Source organism: Microtus ochrogaster, linkage group LG2, assembly GCF_000317375.1.
Source record: "Microtus ochrogaster isolate Prairie Vole_2 linkage group LG2, MicOch1.0, whole genome shotgun sequence".
Taxonomy (NCBI): domain Eukaryota; kingdom Metazoa; phylum Chordata; class Mammalia; order Rodentia; family Cricetidae; genus Microtus; species Microtus ochrogaster.
Genome location: NC_022028.1, coordinates 9734870 through 9756011, shown reverse-complemented (window position 1 = coordinate 9756011; position 21142 = coordinate 9734870). Strand labels below are relative to the sequence as shown.

Genomic DNA, 21142 nt, shown 5'->3' with positions numbered 1-21142 from the left:
CACACACCCCACTGAGTCCAATTAGTGATTCGCACCTGGGTCTTCCACTGGGATGACCGCCATCCACCCAAAGAGAAGGGATAGGACCTCCTGCCCAGTCCCTGCTGGAATTTTTAAGAGGATTGATCGCCTGTGTGTAATCACAGCTGCTGTGAGTTATTTGCCACCATCATGTCATATTCAGAGGACAGCATTTCACAGCCCTCCTCCCCATCTTCTGGCACGTACCCCCTTTCTGCCCCCACTTCTTCAATGTTGCCAAAGCCTTGGGGCAGATCAGGGATAGGGCTCAAAAGTCAACCTTGTGCCCTCCACAGGCATTACCGAATTTCTAGGCAGGCTCCAGGAGATTCATCAGTGGCCTATAATAGAGGCTTTTTCTGGAGATAATGAACCTGTTCCGTGTGGAGTAAAAACAAAACAACAATTCAGTGAACTTTCGTAAGCTCAGCCCTGACAGAACAGCGAGAGGAAGGCTGCAAGATTATCCTGCCAGAAAGAAGCCAACTGTTCCCAAAGAAAACAGGCTGCACATTGAAGCTTTCGCTTTGCTTAGTGAAATAGCTTTGGTCTTCATGCAGCCATCCTAAAGGGAGGCTGCCAAACACTCTGCTAAAGCCCAGTTGTACAAGTTGACATGCCTCTTTTCATGCTTCAATCACAGAGAACAGATCATAGATATTAAAACATGAAAGCAAAAAAAAAAAAACAGAAGGAAAAACAGGTTTGTGACAGTATCTCAGAAAGTGCAATAGAAAGACAAGAAAGAAAGAAAATCGAAGGACCTTTCATTGAGGTTCAAGATCCAACTAACACAGGTACCTCAAAGTACGCAGAGTCCAGGGAAACTAAGGAGAGGCTTTTTACCAGGGAAATAGTACGCTGTGATTTTTCTAGAACTGGAGGGCAGGAGTAGCTGTAGTAACCTGCGCTGTGAACCAAAACCTTCATACCAAGATTATCATGGAGAGACATCAGAATGCTTGTAAAATCGGGCATCTTAAACGCTTTCAGAGCTGAGCATATCCAAAGGGTGAAGAATCAACATGACATCGGTTTCCTCACTGGAAACCCAGCACTTAGAACTCATGGAAATAAGCCTATTAAGGAGAAAGAGTGCTTGCAACCTAGCATTCTACACCAAGCCAAACCATTCTAGAATCATTCCAAGAGCCCCAAAATTTATTTACTTGCTGTCTGAGTTTGCTTCCTGTTGCTGTGATGGGGCACTTTGACAAAAAAAAAAAAAAAAAAGAGCTAGGAAAGGCTCACATGTCCCTATCACAGTCTACCATCTAGGGAAGTCAGGGCAGAAACCTGGAGTCAGGAACTGAAGCAGAGGCCATGAAGGAATGGCAACTACTGGCTCTCTCCTCGTGGCTTACTCAACCTTCTTTCTTTCTTTCTTTCTTTCTTTCTTTCTTTCTTTCTTTCTTTTTTTCTTTCTTTCTGTCTGTCTGTCTGTCTTTCTTTCTTTTTTCATTTCTTCTTTCCTTCTTCCTTCCTTTCTTTTCTTTTTTTCTTTCTCTTCTTTTTTCTTTCTTTCATTCCTTTTTCATTTCTTCTTTCCTCCTTCCTTCCTTCTTTCCTTTCTTTCTTTCCTTCTTTCTCTCTTTCTTTCTTTGTATTTTTAACCTGACTGTAGTTTCCCATCCTTCCTCTCCTCCCACCTCCCCTCCCCCACCCTCTTCACTCCTCCTTTAAGGCCAAGACTCCCATGGATATCAACCAAGTAATGCATATCAAGTTGCAGTAAGACCAGGCATCTCCTCTTATATTAAGGCTGGACAGACAACCCAGCATGAGGAAAGCGGTCCCAAAAGCCAGCAAAAGAGTCAGAGACAGCCCTCGCCCCCAGTGTTAGGAGGCCCATAAGAAGATCAAGGCACACAACTGTAACATATGTGCAGGGGGCCTAAGTCAGTCCAATGTGGGCTCCCTGGTTGTCAGTTCAGTCTCTATGAGCGTCTGAGTTTTCTTGTAGTGCCCTTGACCCCTCTGGCTCTTAAAATCCTCTCCACCTGTTTCCTCAGGATTCCCTGAGGTCCTCCTAATGTTTGCCTCAGCTTGCTTTCTTATGCCTCCCAGGAGGACTTACTTGCCCAAGGGTGGCACCACCCACCATAGGCTGGACCCTTCCATAGCAATTAGTAACCCAGGAAATGCCCTACAGATTTGACTATATGCAATCTCATGGAGGCATTGTCTCAAGCGAGCAAGGTGAGCCCGGAGCGTACACGTGAAAATGGAACTGATAGAGTCTGTGGTGCATTTGCTGCTTCTTCAGGAGGGATCAGAATTGCCATAACTTGGTAATGATTAATCAAAGCAAATTACAAAATGAAAATAAGACAATAGTGACTGCAAATAAAGCAATATATGCATACATTGTGACACATGCATGAACGAATATGAAAGAAAAAGTAGTCATAGCACTTAGTGGATAGTCAAACTAGATATTTCCAGGCCCAACATATACACACACAAAATTGAATCACGCTGACATTTTTATGCTGGCGAGCTGGGAACGATGCTGGCATGGTTGTGAGAATGCAAGCACTAATAACCAAAAGTTGAGATATAAAAATGTTGACAGGATGAGAGAAAGCAAAGATGGAATGTGAGTGGGCTATCTTATTGTCTTCCATAGGCAAAAACTGGTTAATAACACCTAAAACTGAAATAGGAGCATAACCCTTCAAAGTAAGGATTCTTAAAAGAAAAAAGGAGAACAACCATAGGATTCGTTGACCCACCCATGGATAAATATCAGAAGGAACCTAAGTCAGCACACCACAGAGATGATTGCACATCCATGTTTGCTGTAGCGCTATTCACAATAGAAGATACAGAACCAATCTAGTCCCCATCACAGATGAATGAATCAGGAAAATGTGATATATGCACACACACACACACACAAACACACACACACACATATGTAGATTTTTGTTCAACTATGAAGAATAAAATTATGTCATTTGCAGGGGAAGAAAGGTGGGACGGGAAATCATCAGTTAAGAACAACAAACCATACTGCAAGCATAGTCCATATTTAATTAAATAAATCAATAAATATATGTATATCATAAAGGTATACAAGAGACTATTGAGGAGAAGAGGGCAGTCATGGGATGGGCAAGAGCAACAAAGGAGTGTGACGGGAGGCTGAACATGAGCCAAGCGCCTGATAGGCATGCGTGAAGCTGTCATAATGCAGGGCGTTAGTGAGTATTATTCATTACTAGAATAGAAATTTTATAAGAATTGAAGCATGTGAAAAGAGAAATGATTGCTGGGTGACACACTAAGTCTTTTGGGACTGGTCTTCTAAAACACGCACCTTGAAAATGGAAGTTCAGTGTTAGCCTATCTTTGGGTGGTCATCCGAAATATTCTGGGCTAGTTTTAGAAAGAGTCAAACCAGTCATCCTTGCACTGATACAAACAATGCAAACTGAACACTCCCCACATAGAGAACCCCGTGGGCTTTGTACTTTCAACTCAGGACTAAACTTCTGATTTGTTTGCCTGCCTACGCTACCAGAATCGCCCAATAAATAGCAAGTTTGACTTTAATTTGCTTTTGGTTAACTTTGCAGTTACATATGCCATGTAAATTGGTTAATTTAGATCCACGGGGATCCCTGGAGGGAACTCTTTTATTTTACACTATGTGATTTGGGCTTTAAATACGGGAACATCAGGTACTGGGGCATATGAACGGGGACTTGAATTTTAACTGCTAGCATCAATTAGTGGAGCTCAAGGACAGGAGGCCGGTACTAGGAATGTAAGATGCGGAAAGCCCACTTACCCGTAATGTAGACTGAGCAGGTTGCAGTCGGGAAACCTGTGTATACACATGCATGTATATGAATGTAACAAGAGTTAATAAAAGGAGGTGCCATGGATTTGAAAGAGAGCAAGGAGGGGTGTGTAAAAGAGTATGGGAGGGGGAAAGAAAAGGGAAGGAAAGTAGAGGAGAGGAGAGGAGAGGAGAGGAGAGGGGAAAATGCTATCATTATACTATGTTGCCCCCAAATCAAAGACATAATAAAACAAATGCAAGGATCGTAACCCTGACACTCCCCACTTCCATGTTGACTATTAACTCATCTCAGCTCTGGAAGAGATGTCACCTGACCCTTCTATGTGTCTCCCTTACATGACATTTTTACAATAGAAGATGGGCCTAACAGCTCAGCTCTTGAGCTCAATTCGATAAAAAACGTTGAAGAAATTAGGTCAGATTGTAAAGCAAGCCTTTAGTTTCTCAGGATCTTTTTGTCCACCCCTGCAATGGTTTATGACACTTAACAGGTAATATCAAGCCCCATTTTTTTTTGATGTATTGTTGTCATAGATTTTTTTTTCCCCACTGGTGTTGAATGATGCGCAATTCTAACCTATGTGTCTAATTGTACGAAAGTTTTACTTTCAGGGTCTGGATCTCATAAATGCATCATGACTCTATAGACACTGTTTAATTAAAATAGCCCTTTAGACTTCCCCACCAGTTGAGGATCTCTGGGCCTCACTCCAGCAGAAATGACTTCGGTAAGTCCAGCCTGTAATCTCAGCATTTCGGAGGCTGAGGCTGGACCATCCCCTCACATTCAGGAACAACTGTTGGGACTGTCTCCAACAACCAAAGCTTATAATAATAACAATATCTCTGTGTCTTGTTGGTTAGTCTAGATCCCCCTAAAGATTTTATGTAAACAACCCCACACACTAAAATTTCAAGACAATAAGATGCTAATTATCTTATTATCTATAAGACGTCAGGATGCTTGGCACAGATTTCCACAGATTTATCGGTTAAATAAACACAAGCCATGTGGGCAAGCATTCAGGCAAAGAATCTTTCTTGAAAAATGTAAAAATAAATAAATAAATAGCCTTTGAAAACATAAAATCCCTCAGCTTCTACTGTATGTCTTCCTAATTTTTTTCATGTCAGTTCCTGAATATTTCACTGAAGTATAATGTACAGGCAGAAAAAGAGTCCATTTCCTAGGGGAACTGAGCAGCCCTGTATAACTAGCACTCAGACAAACAAAATATGACTTCTCGGATACCTTTCTCGGTCCCTATCCCACAGAAGCTGCTACGCTGGCTTCTGACAGCATAGAAACTTTCCCTCACTTTGTGGAAAATGCTCTGTTGAGTCTTGTTTATAGTACACGACATTAGTCACAGGAGGCCCATCCGTAGTGTCAGGCATAGTTACAGTGAACTGTTGCTATGTAGACACATTGCAGTATGTGACCATGTTACAAGACGGCTATTTACACTGCTTTTGACAGATATGTGGACCTTTCCAGCTTCAGTTTAAAAGCCAAGATGTAGTGCCTACCTTTTGGTGAACGTATTTAAGCATACCTATTATATTTACCTGGGAAAGAATGTCTATATCATAATGTATTCACACATTCAACTTCAATAATACTGCCAGACAGTTTTTCAATGTCGTCATAGCAATTTTTTGTCCAATTCAATGATATTCTTAGAAAACAATATAATTGGGTTACTTTTTTTCTTCACTGTGTTTTAAAATAAAGACTGATGGTTGTTATACAGTAGGGATGTGACCCATTTAGATGAGTTCGCCTCATGAAACAGAACTCTCTAAGTAATGAATCATAATACAAGGTTTTCTATAAAGAAATTGGAGCAAATGCTTGGCCAATGTACTTAGCATTCTTTGCATGCTCGCAGCAAAAGAATAAATTTACCAAACTCTGCATGGAAAAGTAAGTACAGGTGATTTCTCAAATGGACAGCTCAGAAGTTCTTCAAGCCACTGCCGTAAAGCAGTCAGAAAAAATTGCCAAGGGAGGTTGTGATCAAGAGACCATAGACTGAAGACACTTTCTCAACCTTCCCCACCTTGGTTGAACCTCTATACCTGACATTCAGCTATCTCGTCTACCGAGCAGGGCTTTTCATTCACGCTTTGGTTGTAAGGATCGCATCCCAATGCTTTCTGTTTTCTACCCCAGGAATGGTTCTATAGTGTAGACAAGTCTAACTAAATAAACCCCCTTTTCATTTTGTTGTATTTTCTGCTCTCTTTTGTGCCCCTCTGTGCCATGTGCAGTGTGTTTGGCGTAGCTATGCAGCTGATGAGAAGTCTGTTTCCATTGCAACCTGGAAGCCACATCTGAAGGCCCTGCATACCTGCAGCCCTACCAAGTAGGTATCCGGGGGAGAGGTGGTGCTAGAGTTGTGTCTTTTCTAGTTTGTTAAACAATACCATATACGTGCAGGAAAGTCCTGGTTTGGGCCTTGTTTTATTCTCTCTGTTGCTCTTAAAGATACCTAGCCCAATTTAACAGCAACTCAACCATATAACTACATGGAATTGGCATCATTCCTTACCAACCATAGGCCATGACTGAAGTCTGAAAGACTATAAATTGTGTAGAGATATGGTAGTTTTCTAATGTCCCCTCGTAAAACCATAGTTCTTGATAAGCAAGGATCACCTAACACATCACCTAATTTTACAGGGAGATTACTTGGAAAGTAATATATGTGTGCATTGTAGTTCTCATCTTTAGGAAATTTCTGGATAAATGTTAAAGAGGAAGACTAGTTAGAAAGCTAATAGACAGTGGTCTACTACCATATTCAATTATCTGACTTCCCTCTTAACAGCAGTTTTGGATTGAAAGTTATTGCGAGGTCTGGAAAAATTAATAATGAGTCAAATTCTCTAAGTACCTCACCTAGTACGTTATTCATATACTACTTTCCTCTCATTTTCCCTGTTTTCACTGGGGTGGAGGTGGAGGAGGGTTGAGTCAAACAAGTGCCTCCTCCTGTCCCCTTGAGCCCATCAGCCATGCCTTCGCTCACCTCTCCTGCAACCTCATGTCTCAGCCCCGCTCACTGAAAACAGTGACTCAGCAGGACACAGCAGTCATTGGTACCATCAGGGAACCTGCGGTCCTGACCCAAATCACTCCAGAGATACCTCATGGCTCTGGTGGCTCATAACCGTTGTTGTTGTCACTGTTGCTCTTTGTTAGATCAGTGAAAAGTGATGGAAATGGTGGCCTTTTCCCAAGAGTAACACCCTACGCACAAAGAAGAAAACACCCAAATGCCGCCTATAATTTTAATATGTCCTCAGATGCCTGAAGCCAAGTTCAGAACCTTTGCTCAAAGCAAACCTACTTCAGTAAAGTTTGTGAGAAGAATTTTCAATGAGCTAGAGAATAACTTTACTTAAAATTGACAAGCTTACTGAATTCAGGGTGAAATAATAGAAAAGGCTAAAATTTCTTTTAATTTACGTGGTCTATTTCTCCATAGCATTCAGATTGCAATGGCTCTCTCTGGAAGAGAAAGAACATCCACTCATCTGCACATCCATTCTGCCAGTGCTCACTGAATCCTTACTATGCGCAGGGTTGAGTTTCTGAGAGAAAGCAGGAAGCAGCCAGAGAATGTGAAATCAGTTTAAGTCTCTTGGTTCAGGAACTAGACAGTCAAAGAATGCTGAGAGTAGACAGTAAACAGAAATATTGTAAAACGTAAGTAAGTTCTAAGGAGAACTGTAAATAGAAAAGCAAGTTAAGGCTCATTGGGTCTGCAGTGTTAAAGAAATAACCATTGGCAACCTCATTGTCCCCGCTACCAGTGCCATCATTGTCATTAACACCTGACTGGGCTCTGGTTCCCCAGCATTCTGAGATGTGCTTGCTGCTTTCACTCCCCAAGCCCATCTCAAGGGGTAGAATAAAAGCTCTGTCTCAGAAAGACTTGGAGTCTGGAAGATGTAGGGAATTGGCACCCTGAACCCTCGTCACACTTTCCATGCTTAGAATGGAGCCATTCCTTTCTCGTTCCAGGCCACGGTGTTCCTTTTATGTACAATAGACATGAGATTTGAGCCATCTCTATTTCACAGCTCTGGTTTAGTGAGAGGAGGCAAGTATTTTTTTTTTTTTTCTGCTCTTTCCTCTCAAAATGAGCGAAGGCTCTGCAAAGGTTGAAGCCCAGCTAAATGAGGGATCTCAAGGAATGAGTCAGAAGCTGTGGGCAATTACCAAGCTGCAGGGTTGCCATGAGGTGTTCTGAGGAGCCACAGGTCAGTCAGTCTCTGATATAATGCCTTCCCATTTAACACTGGGACCCAGAAGAAAGTGAGTTCAAGGTCCACAATTCATTTGCAAATGAGCCACCCTCCACCATGCTCCCAATGCCCAACCCTGCTCAAATGAGTGATTTCCAGTGCCACCCAATGGTGGGATGTTAAGACTCAGATAGATTTTTCGAGGCACCTTTTTTACTCCAAGGAATTCAATTCTTCATAGAATCTGTCTCAGAAAGTGACGGATAAGACAAGAGAATAGTCATCGATCAATGCCTGCAGGTCTAGATGCCAAAAGTCTGCCCAAGACACTGGAATCAGCAACTCTCCAAGAGCCTTTGCCAAAGCTTTCACCAGAACCACTGCTTCTTAACCAAACAGTGTGTGGTATTCTGCTGTGTGTGGGCAGTAATGGCCTTGCCAAGTAATGTTGTGCTGTCTCAGATCTGCCACAAAGAACATATGTTTGCAAGCTGTGTGCAGTTCTTATAAATAGCATTGCTTCTATGGACTGTACTTAAGAAAGGTGACTTAAGGTACCTGATTTCCCCTGTCTCCCGTTCGGGGGCCATTATCAAATGCTGTAAATGTATTCACTGGTTTATCATCATTTCTCTTCTGTCTGCGCACACCTGAAGGAAAGAACAAGGGGAAGCGTCCAGCAGGTTTGTGATTTCTCTTTCGCTCCATGTTGTTTATAAATCAGATGCCTCGCAGATGTTTTAAATGTGCCTCATGGGTAAAATCGATCAACAAATACGGCCCGATTAAAAGTGACCTTTCACAAGATTGCCTGCAAAGTTTACTGGGTTTTATTGATTTTCCCCCCTCCTTGGGAATAGAAGTATCTTTCCCTAACCCACTCAGTGCTTCTGAACAATCTAGAAGGCCTGGAACGTTCAGGGGCATAATAACCACAGACTTTGACTGTTCCTGCCTGCCACTGTCCCAAACAAAAGTCCTTCCAAACTATTCAAATGCAGTTATTGAAAGACCTAACAGGAAAAAAAAAAATAATGGTTGTGAATGTTGCTAGCTTGGACAGCAGTCTAAATAGACTTTCCTATATAGGGTGCTTGCCTTATGATCAGATATTTGTCTTTTCTTTTTCTATTTTTATATTTGGCCAAAGGTAAACTAGAGACAAGAGATAAGAACTGTCTGTGTGGGATATTTCCAGCCCAGAGAGCAGTAACATTGACTTGGGTTATCAGCTCCACAGAAGAGGCTCATCTTCAGGGGGAAGGCAGCCCTTCCACAACTTCCCCAGATGACTGGCAGCTGCTCCTCTAGAAAGACTCAGAGGAAATAGAAGTCAAAAGAGAAAACTTTCATCTATGGATTAAGTACCAGGAATGGTCTAGATTTTCAAGTAAAGCCTGAAAGCCTGGGGGCAGGAAGTTGCCACACTGAAGTAAAGTAGTAACAGACAGAACCAACAAGAAATGTGAGAAGCCTGGAAAAGAAAGAACATAAAGGCTTACGGGGTTGCTTTTTGCTTAAGTTGTTTTGGTTTTTCCCCATCATCGCCATTTGCTTCAGTAAAAAGAAAACAAGGTATCCTGCTGCCCTGAGATAGCTTCTACTGAGGGTCTATAATGGCATCAACTATAAAATATAGACACAGTACTGAATTAGTTCTCAAGCTTCCTTTAGAGTGATATGACACTATTAGCTATTTCTGCATTATTACTATTAAGAAAAAGAAGCAAAGAAAAGGATTCCCTGACCCAGACCATAACTCGCTTGCCTTCATCCAAGGCAGGTGCTGGATACAGTACAAGACACAACCTTAAGTTCTCCCTTGGGGCAAGTGAGCCAATGCATTCAGGGCCCTCTTTTACTTCAGAATGATAAGAGTTAGAGCAAAGAATGCTAGATATTCATAAGTGATAATCTCCAGAGAGTTTTAGCTACCCAAAGAGTTCTCTTTAAAGACACCTCTTACCAGAGAACATTAGTCTTTAGTCTTTAGACCAAGCACCATCCTTGCACACACCTGAATGTCAAATTGGCCAACTCCGAGCATTAGGCCTCTTCCCATATTCCACACAGACCACACCATCTTCCATCGTCACTACTAACTTGGGAAACAGTTACACAAGACAATTTCTCACCATTACAAGTTACGTTTTGCTCTTCTTAGAGATATTTAAAGGGCTTCATTTCACCACTTTCTATCTACAATTTACCCAAAGAGTAATTTATCTCCCAAGTCTTGGAGCAGAAACTCTTCTTGGCATGGGGTACAGAACTTCTTGTGGGAGGTTCACCTTTCTTGCTTTCATCCTCCATAATGGAACTTTGACAACCAAAGGAGAAATTATAGATCATGAATCTATGCTTGAATAAACATAACATGACCTCTCTGGCAATCCAATAATAACACCACCAAAGCTGCATTTCCCCAGTGTTAGTATCAGAGAACAAAGACAAATTCCAAGCTGAGCTTCTGCTCAAGATCAGAAACTGAAACTTCAACTCAGCTATCACAACTCAAAAGCACTTAGCAATCAAATCTCTCAAATTTCATGCGATCCTGTTGTATCCAAAAATGTTAAAATTTATTCAATACACTTGTGACTAAGGTTGTTAAAGAGAGTTCACTTGTAGACTTGAAAGTGTGCAAAGCTCTCACCTGGGTTCATGACTTAGAGAATGATGCTGAGAAAGTCTTCACTTCTCAACAGTCATTGAACACTTGACAAAACAACTTTGAAACCATACCTATGCCACCGCTTCATTTCCCAAGCCTCCAACAAGCCAGTCTCTTGCTCCCCAATTACTCACTGTATCTCCCGTAAAGGGGATAACAGAGAAGATGCTGAATAAATTAATCTTGCTTGGAAGAATAAAATGTCTCTGACCCCAAGTACTTTTTACAATACACAACCAAAAGGAAAAGCAGAGAACTAAATAGAAAGAGATAATGTTAGTAATTACAATTATTGCAGTGGGACTAGAGAGATGGTGCAGCAGATGTGGAGGGCCACATTCCATTCCCAGCATCCATGTCAGGGACCCCATACCTGTAATTGCAGTTCCAAGGGATTCTCCGCATTCTTTTTTGGCCTCTGTAGTCACTGTACTTAAAATTCACATATCCACACATAGACACACGCACAGAGAGTTAAAAATAATCATTAATGGAGCTGGAGAGGTGGCTCAGAGGTTAAGAGCACTGGCTGCTCTTCTTGAAGTCCTGAGTTCAATTCCCAGCAACCACATGGTGGTTCACAACCATCGATAATGATATTATCCCCTTCGTCTGCCACGCAGGCGTACATGTAGACAGAACATTGCATACATAATAAATAAATATTTAAAATAATACTAATAATAGTCATTAAAAAGAAGACACTGCAACAACCTGAAGGAAATAGTTGACACTTGTCGTAAAAATTTATATGCATTGAAACTCCCGTTGTATTATTGCCTCAGCTTTTCCCTTGTGTTCCGTAGACAACAGGATTTATAATATCGTAGTGATGAATACAGAAAGACGATTGTAATGGCGATAACAACAACACCATCTTAAAAATAACAAGTCTGTCTTTACTGAAACAAATTATGCACAACAGAAAATGAATTTATAATGAAGCTCTCTTTTAGAGAAGAGCAATTCTGGCTTCAGAATACTGCTAATTAATGCTTGACCTCATTTCAAATGAATTAACTACTTGGTACCACCCAACTTCACTGCCTTTGTGGTCATCAGGTTATTGATGTGACTTAGATAAATAGAACGGACAAGGGTCAGCCCCAGAGCCTGGAATCTCCTATGTCCTTCCTCGTGGTGGTTTCCTTTCTGGAGATGCCTTCAGCACCGCAGGCTCTGCCACTGAATATGAGGACCAACCACAGAGGAGGAAACTAAACACAGCATGCAAACGGATGGAGGGCAAAACCATTCAAATCACCCTTGATTAATGATGTTCACTGCTTTGGGGTGTTCTTGTCGAAAAAGAAGTTCTACTACTTTCTACGAAGCTAAGATACGCTTTCAACAAAGCTCATCTATGACTATGAGATCTAAGTGAAGCTTTTCATAAATATAGCTTAACTGGGTATTAATGAAAACAATGAATCTTTGGCTACCTTGAATACAGGGTCGGGTACCTCCCCTACTTGGACTATAATTCTATCTTCCTTGGCAAGGTTATTCCGTTACACTTCTTCCCCCATCTTCTCACTAAAATGGTTTCAATAAAAAAATAGACTGTGATAGGTTTATTGATTCTATTCTAATTAACTCTCTCTCTGAATAGCATTTCCAACTCATTTTTAAATGGGACGGTCCTCCCCCTGAACGGTGTATGTTGTCATTTTCGGCCAAGAGAATTTACCTGCGAACTCATCTGGCCAGCCTACCACCGTTCTCTCTCCTCCCTTCTTCCTTGACTAGGTCATCATAGGGGCCAACAAATTGTTGCATTGATATAAGGAGGGTTTTATTTCTTCCTGCCAAGGCTTCTATCCCTACAAGAGCAGATGATATTAAGGGAGAGTGAGGGGTTCATTGGAAATCTCCCTGCCTGTACTGTCTTCTGGGTAAACAGTGGCAGACTGGTACCTGTTTCAATCAGAGCCTTATTTTCCATTGATAAAGCATCCCTAAAGCCTCTTCAGCCTTCTACGATAGCCAACTGTCTAAGCTTGCATTGGCAAGCTCCCGTGAAGCTGAAGGAAGATGCGTGTCACACGTGCGAAGGTGGCACTGTCTTATGACATTGTACTCGTGTAGTGTCCTTTGTTGAGTGCTCTGTCCAACCACTACAGTGTGTTCGATCCGGTTGTGTGGCTCCTGGGAAATATCTCTAGAACGTTTGTGGAAGAGACTGTGGGTCCTTACATTTCTTCGCATTTATTTTCTTCTACTTGCTTTTCTTTTGTGTATAGGGAATGACCTACACATAGTGTTAAAGTAAACTCGGTGAGACTAGACTCCACTTTTTTTCCCCAGGATAATCAACTCTGGTCCTCACTAGCAAAGTATTAGAGGGTTTAAAAAAATCCTCTTTCCATCTGTTCACATTATTTATAGGAGGGAAGGATTTACTCTTTTACATATAGCCAAGGACTTAGTAAATAAGCGATGTTTCTGTATTTACAAACTGGTCATCAGAACCCTTTCTTCTGATTACCTTTGACCAAGTATTCAACCTGACAACCATTTACCTATACTAACTCTAACTTCAGTTTCACACAAACCAAGAACTTGGGTGTGTGTGTGTGTGTGTTTGCATGTGTGTGTGGTTTTAACTCCAGACCAACTAATGTTATCTACTCCGTTGACTTGTGAAAATAGTCGTCCTTAAATTTCCTGAAATATTTGATTCTCTGTTATGTATGCTATATTCACTGATACTTATTACAGAAGTTACTGTGCTCTCCTATATTTATTTGCCCATTTCATGTGAAATATATCCTAACACATACTACCATCATTTGTAATGCTTGTTTCCGATCTAATTGTTTCAGCCTAACCATAAGAGCCCTTGCTGTGTCTCAGGCAGCACAATTGAACTGCAGAGTACTTACTGCTTTCCTGCTCTGTCTTCTCTTGTACATATATATGAAAAAAAGAGAGTAAAATCAGATGGCTTATCTTTAGACAAAGAAAGCCCTCATTTCTGTGCTGTCGGAGAGACACATAGTAATGCGCTGCTCTATTTCCCTCACTCCTAGTAAGTTCTGTAATAATAAGCAGAAGTTCTTCAGAGTGTACACCTCACGGAAGCAGAGGTACCCAGCATCCCAGCTGTTGACATGAGATTTGAGAATGCCAACTAACCTCAGGTGCATGACCAGGTTACGCCACTACACCTGGGCCCTGTTTACAGACTCACTCTCCTAGGGACTTCTTGGATGAGGTTTTCAGCGCGCTTGTAATTTTCCTTGTTGCCTGTTGCCTGCTTTAATACTCTACCACTGGGACAAAAGGGGAAAACAAAAAAAAAAAAAAATGCAGGCATAGTACTGGCAGTCAGCCTGTTGGCGCCCCCTAGTGGCTGGACAACCGCTAAGCTGTTTGCACGCGCTGCTTTGTTAATGGCTGGGTTGCCATATTGTGCCTGAGGCGACAGTTTGTAGAGTGCTTAACCTGTGAAGGGCTAAAGCCCTAATTATGTATAACAATAGCGGAGGTATTGTAAACCCTAGTGGATTACTGCGGAGGTGTGATGCCACAAGATTCCCTGGCAGGGAGCTTCTAACAATAGCGTGCATGCTGGGCCAACAGAGTGATTTGGACGTCTGGTTTTAGAGAAGAATGAATTCCCTTACAGAGCAATTGCGTGGGCTCCCTTGAGTGTGGTGCTCAGCTGGGAACTTGGGATTGCGTCCTAAAATGCCCCAATCAATGACCATCACGACCTTTTGCTTCCTTTCTCCAAAGAGAGATTTACTTGCTCTCCTGGGGATCATCCTTGGCATGCTTCCTGAAAAGGCTGTGACAGAAAACCTTCCTCAAAAGTCATCTTTATAAATGTCAACAAAAAAACCAAGAAAGTAATGGAAACTTTTAAGCAGCAGTAAAGTGTCTATAATTTTAATTGATGTGTATTTTCAGTAACAGCTATCTAATCAGTTTACTGGTCATCTAATCAAGATGCTCTGTTGATTTCCGAAGGAGAAATAGAACAGCAAATAAAGAAAACTTTCCATTATTAGGGGATACCAACAAAACTTTTCCTTGGGAAAAGATTCGATCTGGATTAGGCTGCTGCTCTAAACTTTCAGATTCTTAAAGATAAAAGAAAACGTTGCATTGTCTCTATTTTAGACTGCAAATTGTTGAATTTAATTTAGACTTTCGTTTTGGTTTAGTTTGATTTGGTTTGGCTTTGGTCTGGTTTGGCTTTGATTTTTTTGAGACAAAGTTACCCTACATAACCCTGGTTGGCCTGGACTTGCTATGTAAATGGGCTAGCCTGGAATTCCGACAGTCTCTGCCACACAAGTGCTGAGATTAAAGCAAGAGCCACCACACATAAACTTAAATATTTTTTTCATGTTCTTTCCTGAACTTTGAACACTGGGCATGCACAGGATACACAGACGCATAGACAGACAAAACACCCGAACATACAAATAAATTAAATTTAAAGAAAAACAAAAAGGAAATGGTGCCTAGAATTAATTTATATCAATCTTAATGTGCTGAGATTTAGAGATTATCCTCCCACTTTCCACTTATGTTTAGAGGAGTCCTTAATACATTTTATAGGAGCAATTTCTAAACATTCTTGTCATCCTAAATCAGGTAAATTTGATGCTGTTTTATTTTAGAAATTTTCTACCCTTTTTAAATTGTAGTTCTTAAAAAAGGATAAAATAGAATCTATGTTGGGTTTTTTTTCAGTTTCTTGTTCATTTAGTTGAGATAGGAAAGAGGTTTGTTCATCTTGAGAGCCAGAGAAAAATCACTTTCCAGCTTCTAAACTCAACCTTCTATGTAATTAGCAGTTCCAGAAAGGTTAAAGACAAGATCAAACACAGTGAGACACTTGAAGTGGTGGCCGTGTCTACCTGAGGCAGCCATTCATCAAAATAAAGTTGCAGAAGTGAGCATATGTCTTCTGAACTAGATCGTCATAAATTTAAATTATGGTACAGATGCCCTGAATTTAAGAAAAAGGATTGGAAATTTTTATAATTAAAAACTTTTTAAAGGAGAGTAAACATCTTTGACCTAACTTTGACAGATTTCTCTAAATAGCAAGAGTGTAAGTCTATGTGGTCTTGGGATGTTTTCTGTTGCGTTGTTTAATGTAATCTCTCATTTAATCTTTAATCATACATTTGTCGAGTACAGATAAACCCTGTGACTGATGGGGCTGTCGTACAGATCTCTTGAACTCGCGTGACCTCATCACAAAACTGCCCAGCCTGCATGTGCCTTCAGCTGGTTATGCTGGAAGTGGCTGTGTCTGCATTGGGGACAGGAGATGTCGGTTGCATGGTCAACTCCTTTAGTGTTAACCAAACTCTCTGGCCACCATTGTTCATGACATGATGTGTTTTCACGTGAGCAAATTCACACCAAACATGGTACCTTTTTTTAGAACACCAGATGTTAAGCAACTAGGCATGGAAAGACAAATGTTGCTGTCTCTTGTTAGCGGCCAAACACGTATCCACTAAACACATTTGCTGTTGGCATGCTGCAGCTGGGGACAGTGGACAAGGCGGTAAGTGGAAGAGACAAGGCCTTCACTCGGTCTCAAACGGTCCTCCTCCATAAGCACGCTGCCTTCATCCCCCACAAAGGCTGCGGCATGACTCACCAAGAGCTGGGCTAGGCGACTCACCCTCCAATCCATTGCCCCATTATTTCTTTAGTGTCTGAGGAGCCCTGGGCCCCTCACCTTGGTAACAATGTGCTGCTTTCTCATGAAGAGCACAGCGCTTTATAAATGAAACAAGAACATAAAATCGGGGCATGCAACACTCTCTGCAGTTCCTACGATGACTCTAAAACCCCCTTAGCTATGCTATTCTTGTCTTCACATGAGCCAGAGAACTCGGCAGCCCATGTCTGTAGGATTCCTACCTGCTCCTCCTAGAACATCACACAAGACACATGCCTGAACCACGAAAGGATGAAGATGCATTTGGGGTTTTGTTGTTAATACATCCTCGATCAGCCCGCGGCAGCTCGTTCCTACCTCGCATCAGAGAACAGAATGTTTAAACAAACGTGATTTTACCAGTAGCTGCCACAGCAAATCAATAGCTTGTTTCATAGCAGGAAATTGTGCTAGTGAACATTGCATCTCCTTCTGTCAGTCATCCCATTCATTATGTGTTGAGGCTGTTCTACCCTGTGTGGTTTCTCTTCCCAAGAATGGAGAATGTTAATGTCAAGTGTTGCGTGTTTAATATGTGTGTGCAGTGCTGTCAATTGCTTCGAGATTGCATGAATTTATGGATATCATAATCTTGCCTGGGATATACAATGCATGCTGAATGTAGGTACATCTGTAATCATCATCCCTGTTTACCTGTAGAGATGCTTAGGAATTACAAAGAAAGAGCTCCCAGACAAACAAATTAAAAAAAAAAAAAAACAAACTCAGCAGTGGAAGGGAAAGCTACGATCACCCAACAGTTTTTAAAGTGAATTGCACACCCATTCTTGATTATATTCAGTGAAATTGGGTACACACTGCTGTACCTGGTCTCTTTTCTTCCTATGTAAATCCAAGAAGCATGCATTTATCCATAAGAGTGAAACTAATCTCAAGTGAATGCAAACACCACAATCAAATACAGTTAATTTCTTTTTTCTAAAAGGAAACTATATTTCTGTGCTCCTACTTGCTGAACATACTCTTGCCTATTGATGTGTATGACCTTCTAGAGTTCCCTCTGATCATTTGCCCATGTGGAACGGAAGGAAGTTTTGAGATGGGATAATCACGGCTCTGTTCTTCACAGTCAGAAGCTGAGTTTCAAGGAGCGAGTGCGCATGGCTAGCCCGAGGGGCCAGAGCATTAAGAGCAGACAAGCCTCGGTAGGTGACAGGAGGTCCCCGAGCACTGACATCACTGCTGAGGGCAGCCCCACCAAAGTGCAGAAGAGCTGGAGCTTCAATGACCGAACCCGATTCCGGCCCTCGCTACGCCTCAAGAGTTCGCAGCCGAAGCCAGTGATAGACGGTAAGCCTGGTTTTCCTGACGGTATAGGTCGTTAGGCTGTGGGGCGGCTGTGGAATAATTCATTCTCTGTGGTGGCATTGAAGGAAAGAAAAATTGTTTCTTTCTATTGCAAATGTATTCGTTACCATGGGTGAATATCCAGAACATTAAGTTAGCTTTGAGAGGCAACATTGACAGCTAAATTATCTCAGAGAAGGCAAGGAACTGGAAATATGGAACAAGGTTAGAATTTATCACGTGCGCCGGGCGGTGGTGGCGCACGCCTTTAATCCCAGCACTCGGGAGGCAGAGGCAGGCAGATCTCCGTGAGTTCGAGGCCAGCCTGGTATACAAGAGCTAGTTCTAGGACAGGAACCAAAAGCTACAGAGAAACCCTGTCTCGAAAAAAAAAAAAAAAAAAAAAAAAGAATTTATCACGTGCAAGACCCTGGGTTCCATGCCTGGTACCACATTGTTTTAAGAGAAAGAAATGAACCATTATGTTAATTCTTTCCCTCTTATCTAGACTATATTTATTTCAAGAGCACTGCAACCTCCTTGCTGGTGTAGGTGTTATGTGTGGCCAGCAGAGACCCAAAGTAGAAAGATGAGCAGGCCCATTGTGAGCATCCTGGAATGGGAGTGGCAGCAGAGCCTTCCTAGGCGCAAGGAAAACTCTCTTCTCTCTTCTCCCATGAACCAGCTACCACAGACACACAGCCGCTCCCCATTATGAAGGGCTCCCGTGCAAAGCTCTGAGCCTCCTCGTGATAAATAAAAGTCTCTCCCAAGAGGAATTAACCTATTTTATCATCTCCCGTGGCAGAAGGTTTCCTGCCAACATTTTATTGAGTGACACATAATTTTCATGTTTATGAAGTACTTTTTTTTTCATTCAAAAATTAACTCGGTTTTCCTTTTAAGTGTGTTCCCTTGGGATCCCCTATGCTGGGCAAAGAACCAGAATCCAATAGCGCCTTCCATTAACGCATACAAACTGCAAAGGCCACCAAGCCTTATACTCTCATTCCCTAGCATAACCTGTGTTTTCCCAGGCCCTCAAAGCTCGGGGGACACGACGAACAACCAGGGGTCATAGCTGCAGTGACCACAGCTCCCTGCAGTGAACCCCTGGAACCTCTGCCTGCCAGCTCCTCCCAGCTTCCTCAGAGGTCCTCAGAGACCTCTGTTCCCCTCTCAAGAGAGCAGCACAAGTCCTTGCTTCACGCTTCCTTACTCTCCACACTCTTAACTAGTGTCATGTTCTCCGGAGAGGCTCCTCGAGGCTGACCTGATATGGCCCTACCTGGCAGAGATTCTGTCTCCCATCTCAGTGGCAAGAACATGCTGATACTACTGCGCTTGCTTTCACCTGTTGCTCTGCTAAGCTGGGAAATGCCTTGTCCTCCGGTGTTGTGCCCTCCTCATCGAGAATACTTGCAGCATCCTGAGTCACTGCTAGCACGGTTTTCAGTGTCCTCCAGGTCCCTTCCCCTGCTCCCTAGGAGGAAATTCACAGACAGCCTAAGGGCAGCTAAGTCTACAGTGATTGGCAACAGGCAGAGGACGGTTATTGGACTTGAGATCGATGCCAATAGGAGCAGATGCATCCTTTTGTGTAAGGTAGTTTGGCAAATAAATATCAAAGCCGTAGCATATGCCAAACACTAGACACATCCGTATATCAGCTCCGTCTCTAGACTATAACCGATGAACGAAGCAGTACCAGATGCTGGAAATGATTCTGACCGATGTGCAAGGGTGATCTCAGGCCAGATGTCATGATGCGTGCCTGTAATCTGAACACTTAGGAAGCCGAGACAGGATATCATGAGTTCAAGGACAGGCTGACCTACAGAGCTACAACAGACAGACCCACACCTATCATAATGTTTTTAGACATGTACATTTACATGTATGTTATATGCTGCATACACAGATTTGTGTGTGTGTGTGTGTGTGTGTGTGTGTGTGTGTGTGTGTGTGTAAAAGTCTGAAAAAACAAATGGGGCCACAAACACAGTTTCTTCATTTTCTTCACCTGTATTTTCCAGAACTTACTTCAGTGAACATGCGACACTTTTGTAATAAGAAATCCAAGGAGGACTTTTTAGTACATTAGAAAAAAATTTATCCCTTCCACTTACTGTCTCTCCCTCCCTTCTAATCTAACAGTCCTTGACCTATTGGGTACCAAAATTCTTACTTCAGGATATCCTTACTGAACAGTGCAAGAAGTGCCTGGCTCTGCTGTGGCCCAGCATTCACTCAGTGCAGAGATCCTCCAAGGATGCTCGACAGCTGCAAACGCAGCTTGTTCCTTGGGTTGTCATAAAAAAAAAGTACCACCCACTGGACTTTAAACAGCAGAAATTCACTGTCTCAGAGTCTGGGACTACAAGTCTCAGCCTAAGGTGTTGGCAAAGGTGGTTCCTGCTAAGGACATCTTTCTTCATGGTGGTTCTGTCTAATCATAGTCTTTTCTCTCTACCTGTCTGTGTCCAAAAATTTCTTCTTTGTATAGTACATAAATCATATTTGATTGGGTCCCACCTTAATAACTTTATTTTAACTTAATCACTTCTTTAAATACCCAGTCTCCAAGTATCGTAGCATTTAGAGTTACTGGGTGTAAGGATTTCAACACATGAATTGGAAGAGACACAGTTCAGCACCTTGGCAGATCCTGTGCTTATGTAACAGGTTCCCTGGCAGGCTCAGGGGTGTCCATTACTTCTGCCTTGACCCTGGGTTCACACTGTACTAAATATATAATTAGTACACATTGCAATGGACCCTTATTCTGATAATGTGGGATTCAAAACCTGTCTTCGTTTCCTCGTCGTGAGGTCAGTATGGTTGGCTAAGCCCATTTAATTATAAAATTTGTAGAAACTGGATTTTGAACATAAAAAAATGAATTCTAGTGGTACTGTTTGACCAGAAGGAAGGACAGTTTCAAAGACTTACTGAAATTGGCACGACGTACCCTAGCATTTCTGTATCTCCAGACATATCTCAGAAGTCAGATACAAAAGAGAAAAAAGGGAGTTCTATTCTTCGCAGATTGGAAAGGTCTCATGTCCTACACTTTCTAGATCATTTCATACAAGTGCAATTCTGTTTGCTTAGAAAAGAATTACTTTCCCCTGGCTGAGCCCCATCTCAATTGATTCCGAACTCCCCAAGTGAAGACAGAACTGATTGCTGCCCTGTTGAAGTAGCTCTCAGAACTCCTCACTGGCAGGAGGTGGGAGCTCCTGACTCCTCATTTAATCCAATAGCCAAGAGTCTTTACTTATGATTTAGCTTGAAATTGGGTCTTGAAAATTTTTGAAGTACATTTTTCATAGAAAAAAAATAAGATAGCTATCAAGTAAATGTGGCCTTCAAT

The 21142-nt window shown here is 42.0% G+C and overlaps 1 protein-coding gene across 3 annotated transcripts in view; it reads left to right on the top strand.

Annotated features, from left to right (window-relative positions):
* Kcnq5 (potassium voltage-gated channel subfamily Q member 5) overlaps positions 1-21142 on the top strand; it is a 529997-nt gene that overhangs the window by 453282 nt on the left and 55573 nt on the right. Inside the window, exons 9-12 of one of the 3 annotated variants that reach the window (XM_026785580.1) lie at positions 6107-6201; positions 8746-8772; positions 16279-16299; positions 17549-17769. In XM_026785580.1, coding sequence (XP_026641381.1) covers positions 6107-6201; positions 8746-8772; positions 16279-16299; positions 17549-17769 — 364 coding nt within the window. The remainder of the gene's footprint in view (positions 1-6106; positions 6202-8745; positions 8773-16278; positions 16300-17548; positions 17770-21142) is intronic. The other 2 variants (XM_013351081.2, XM_026785581.1) reach the window with 2 other exon arrangements.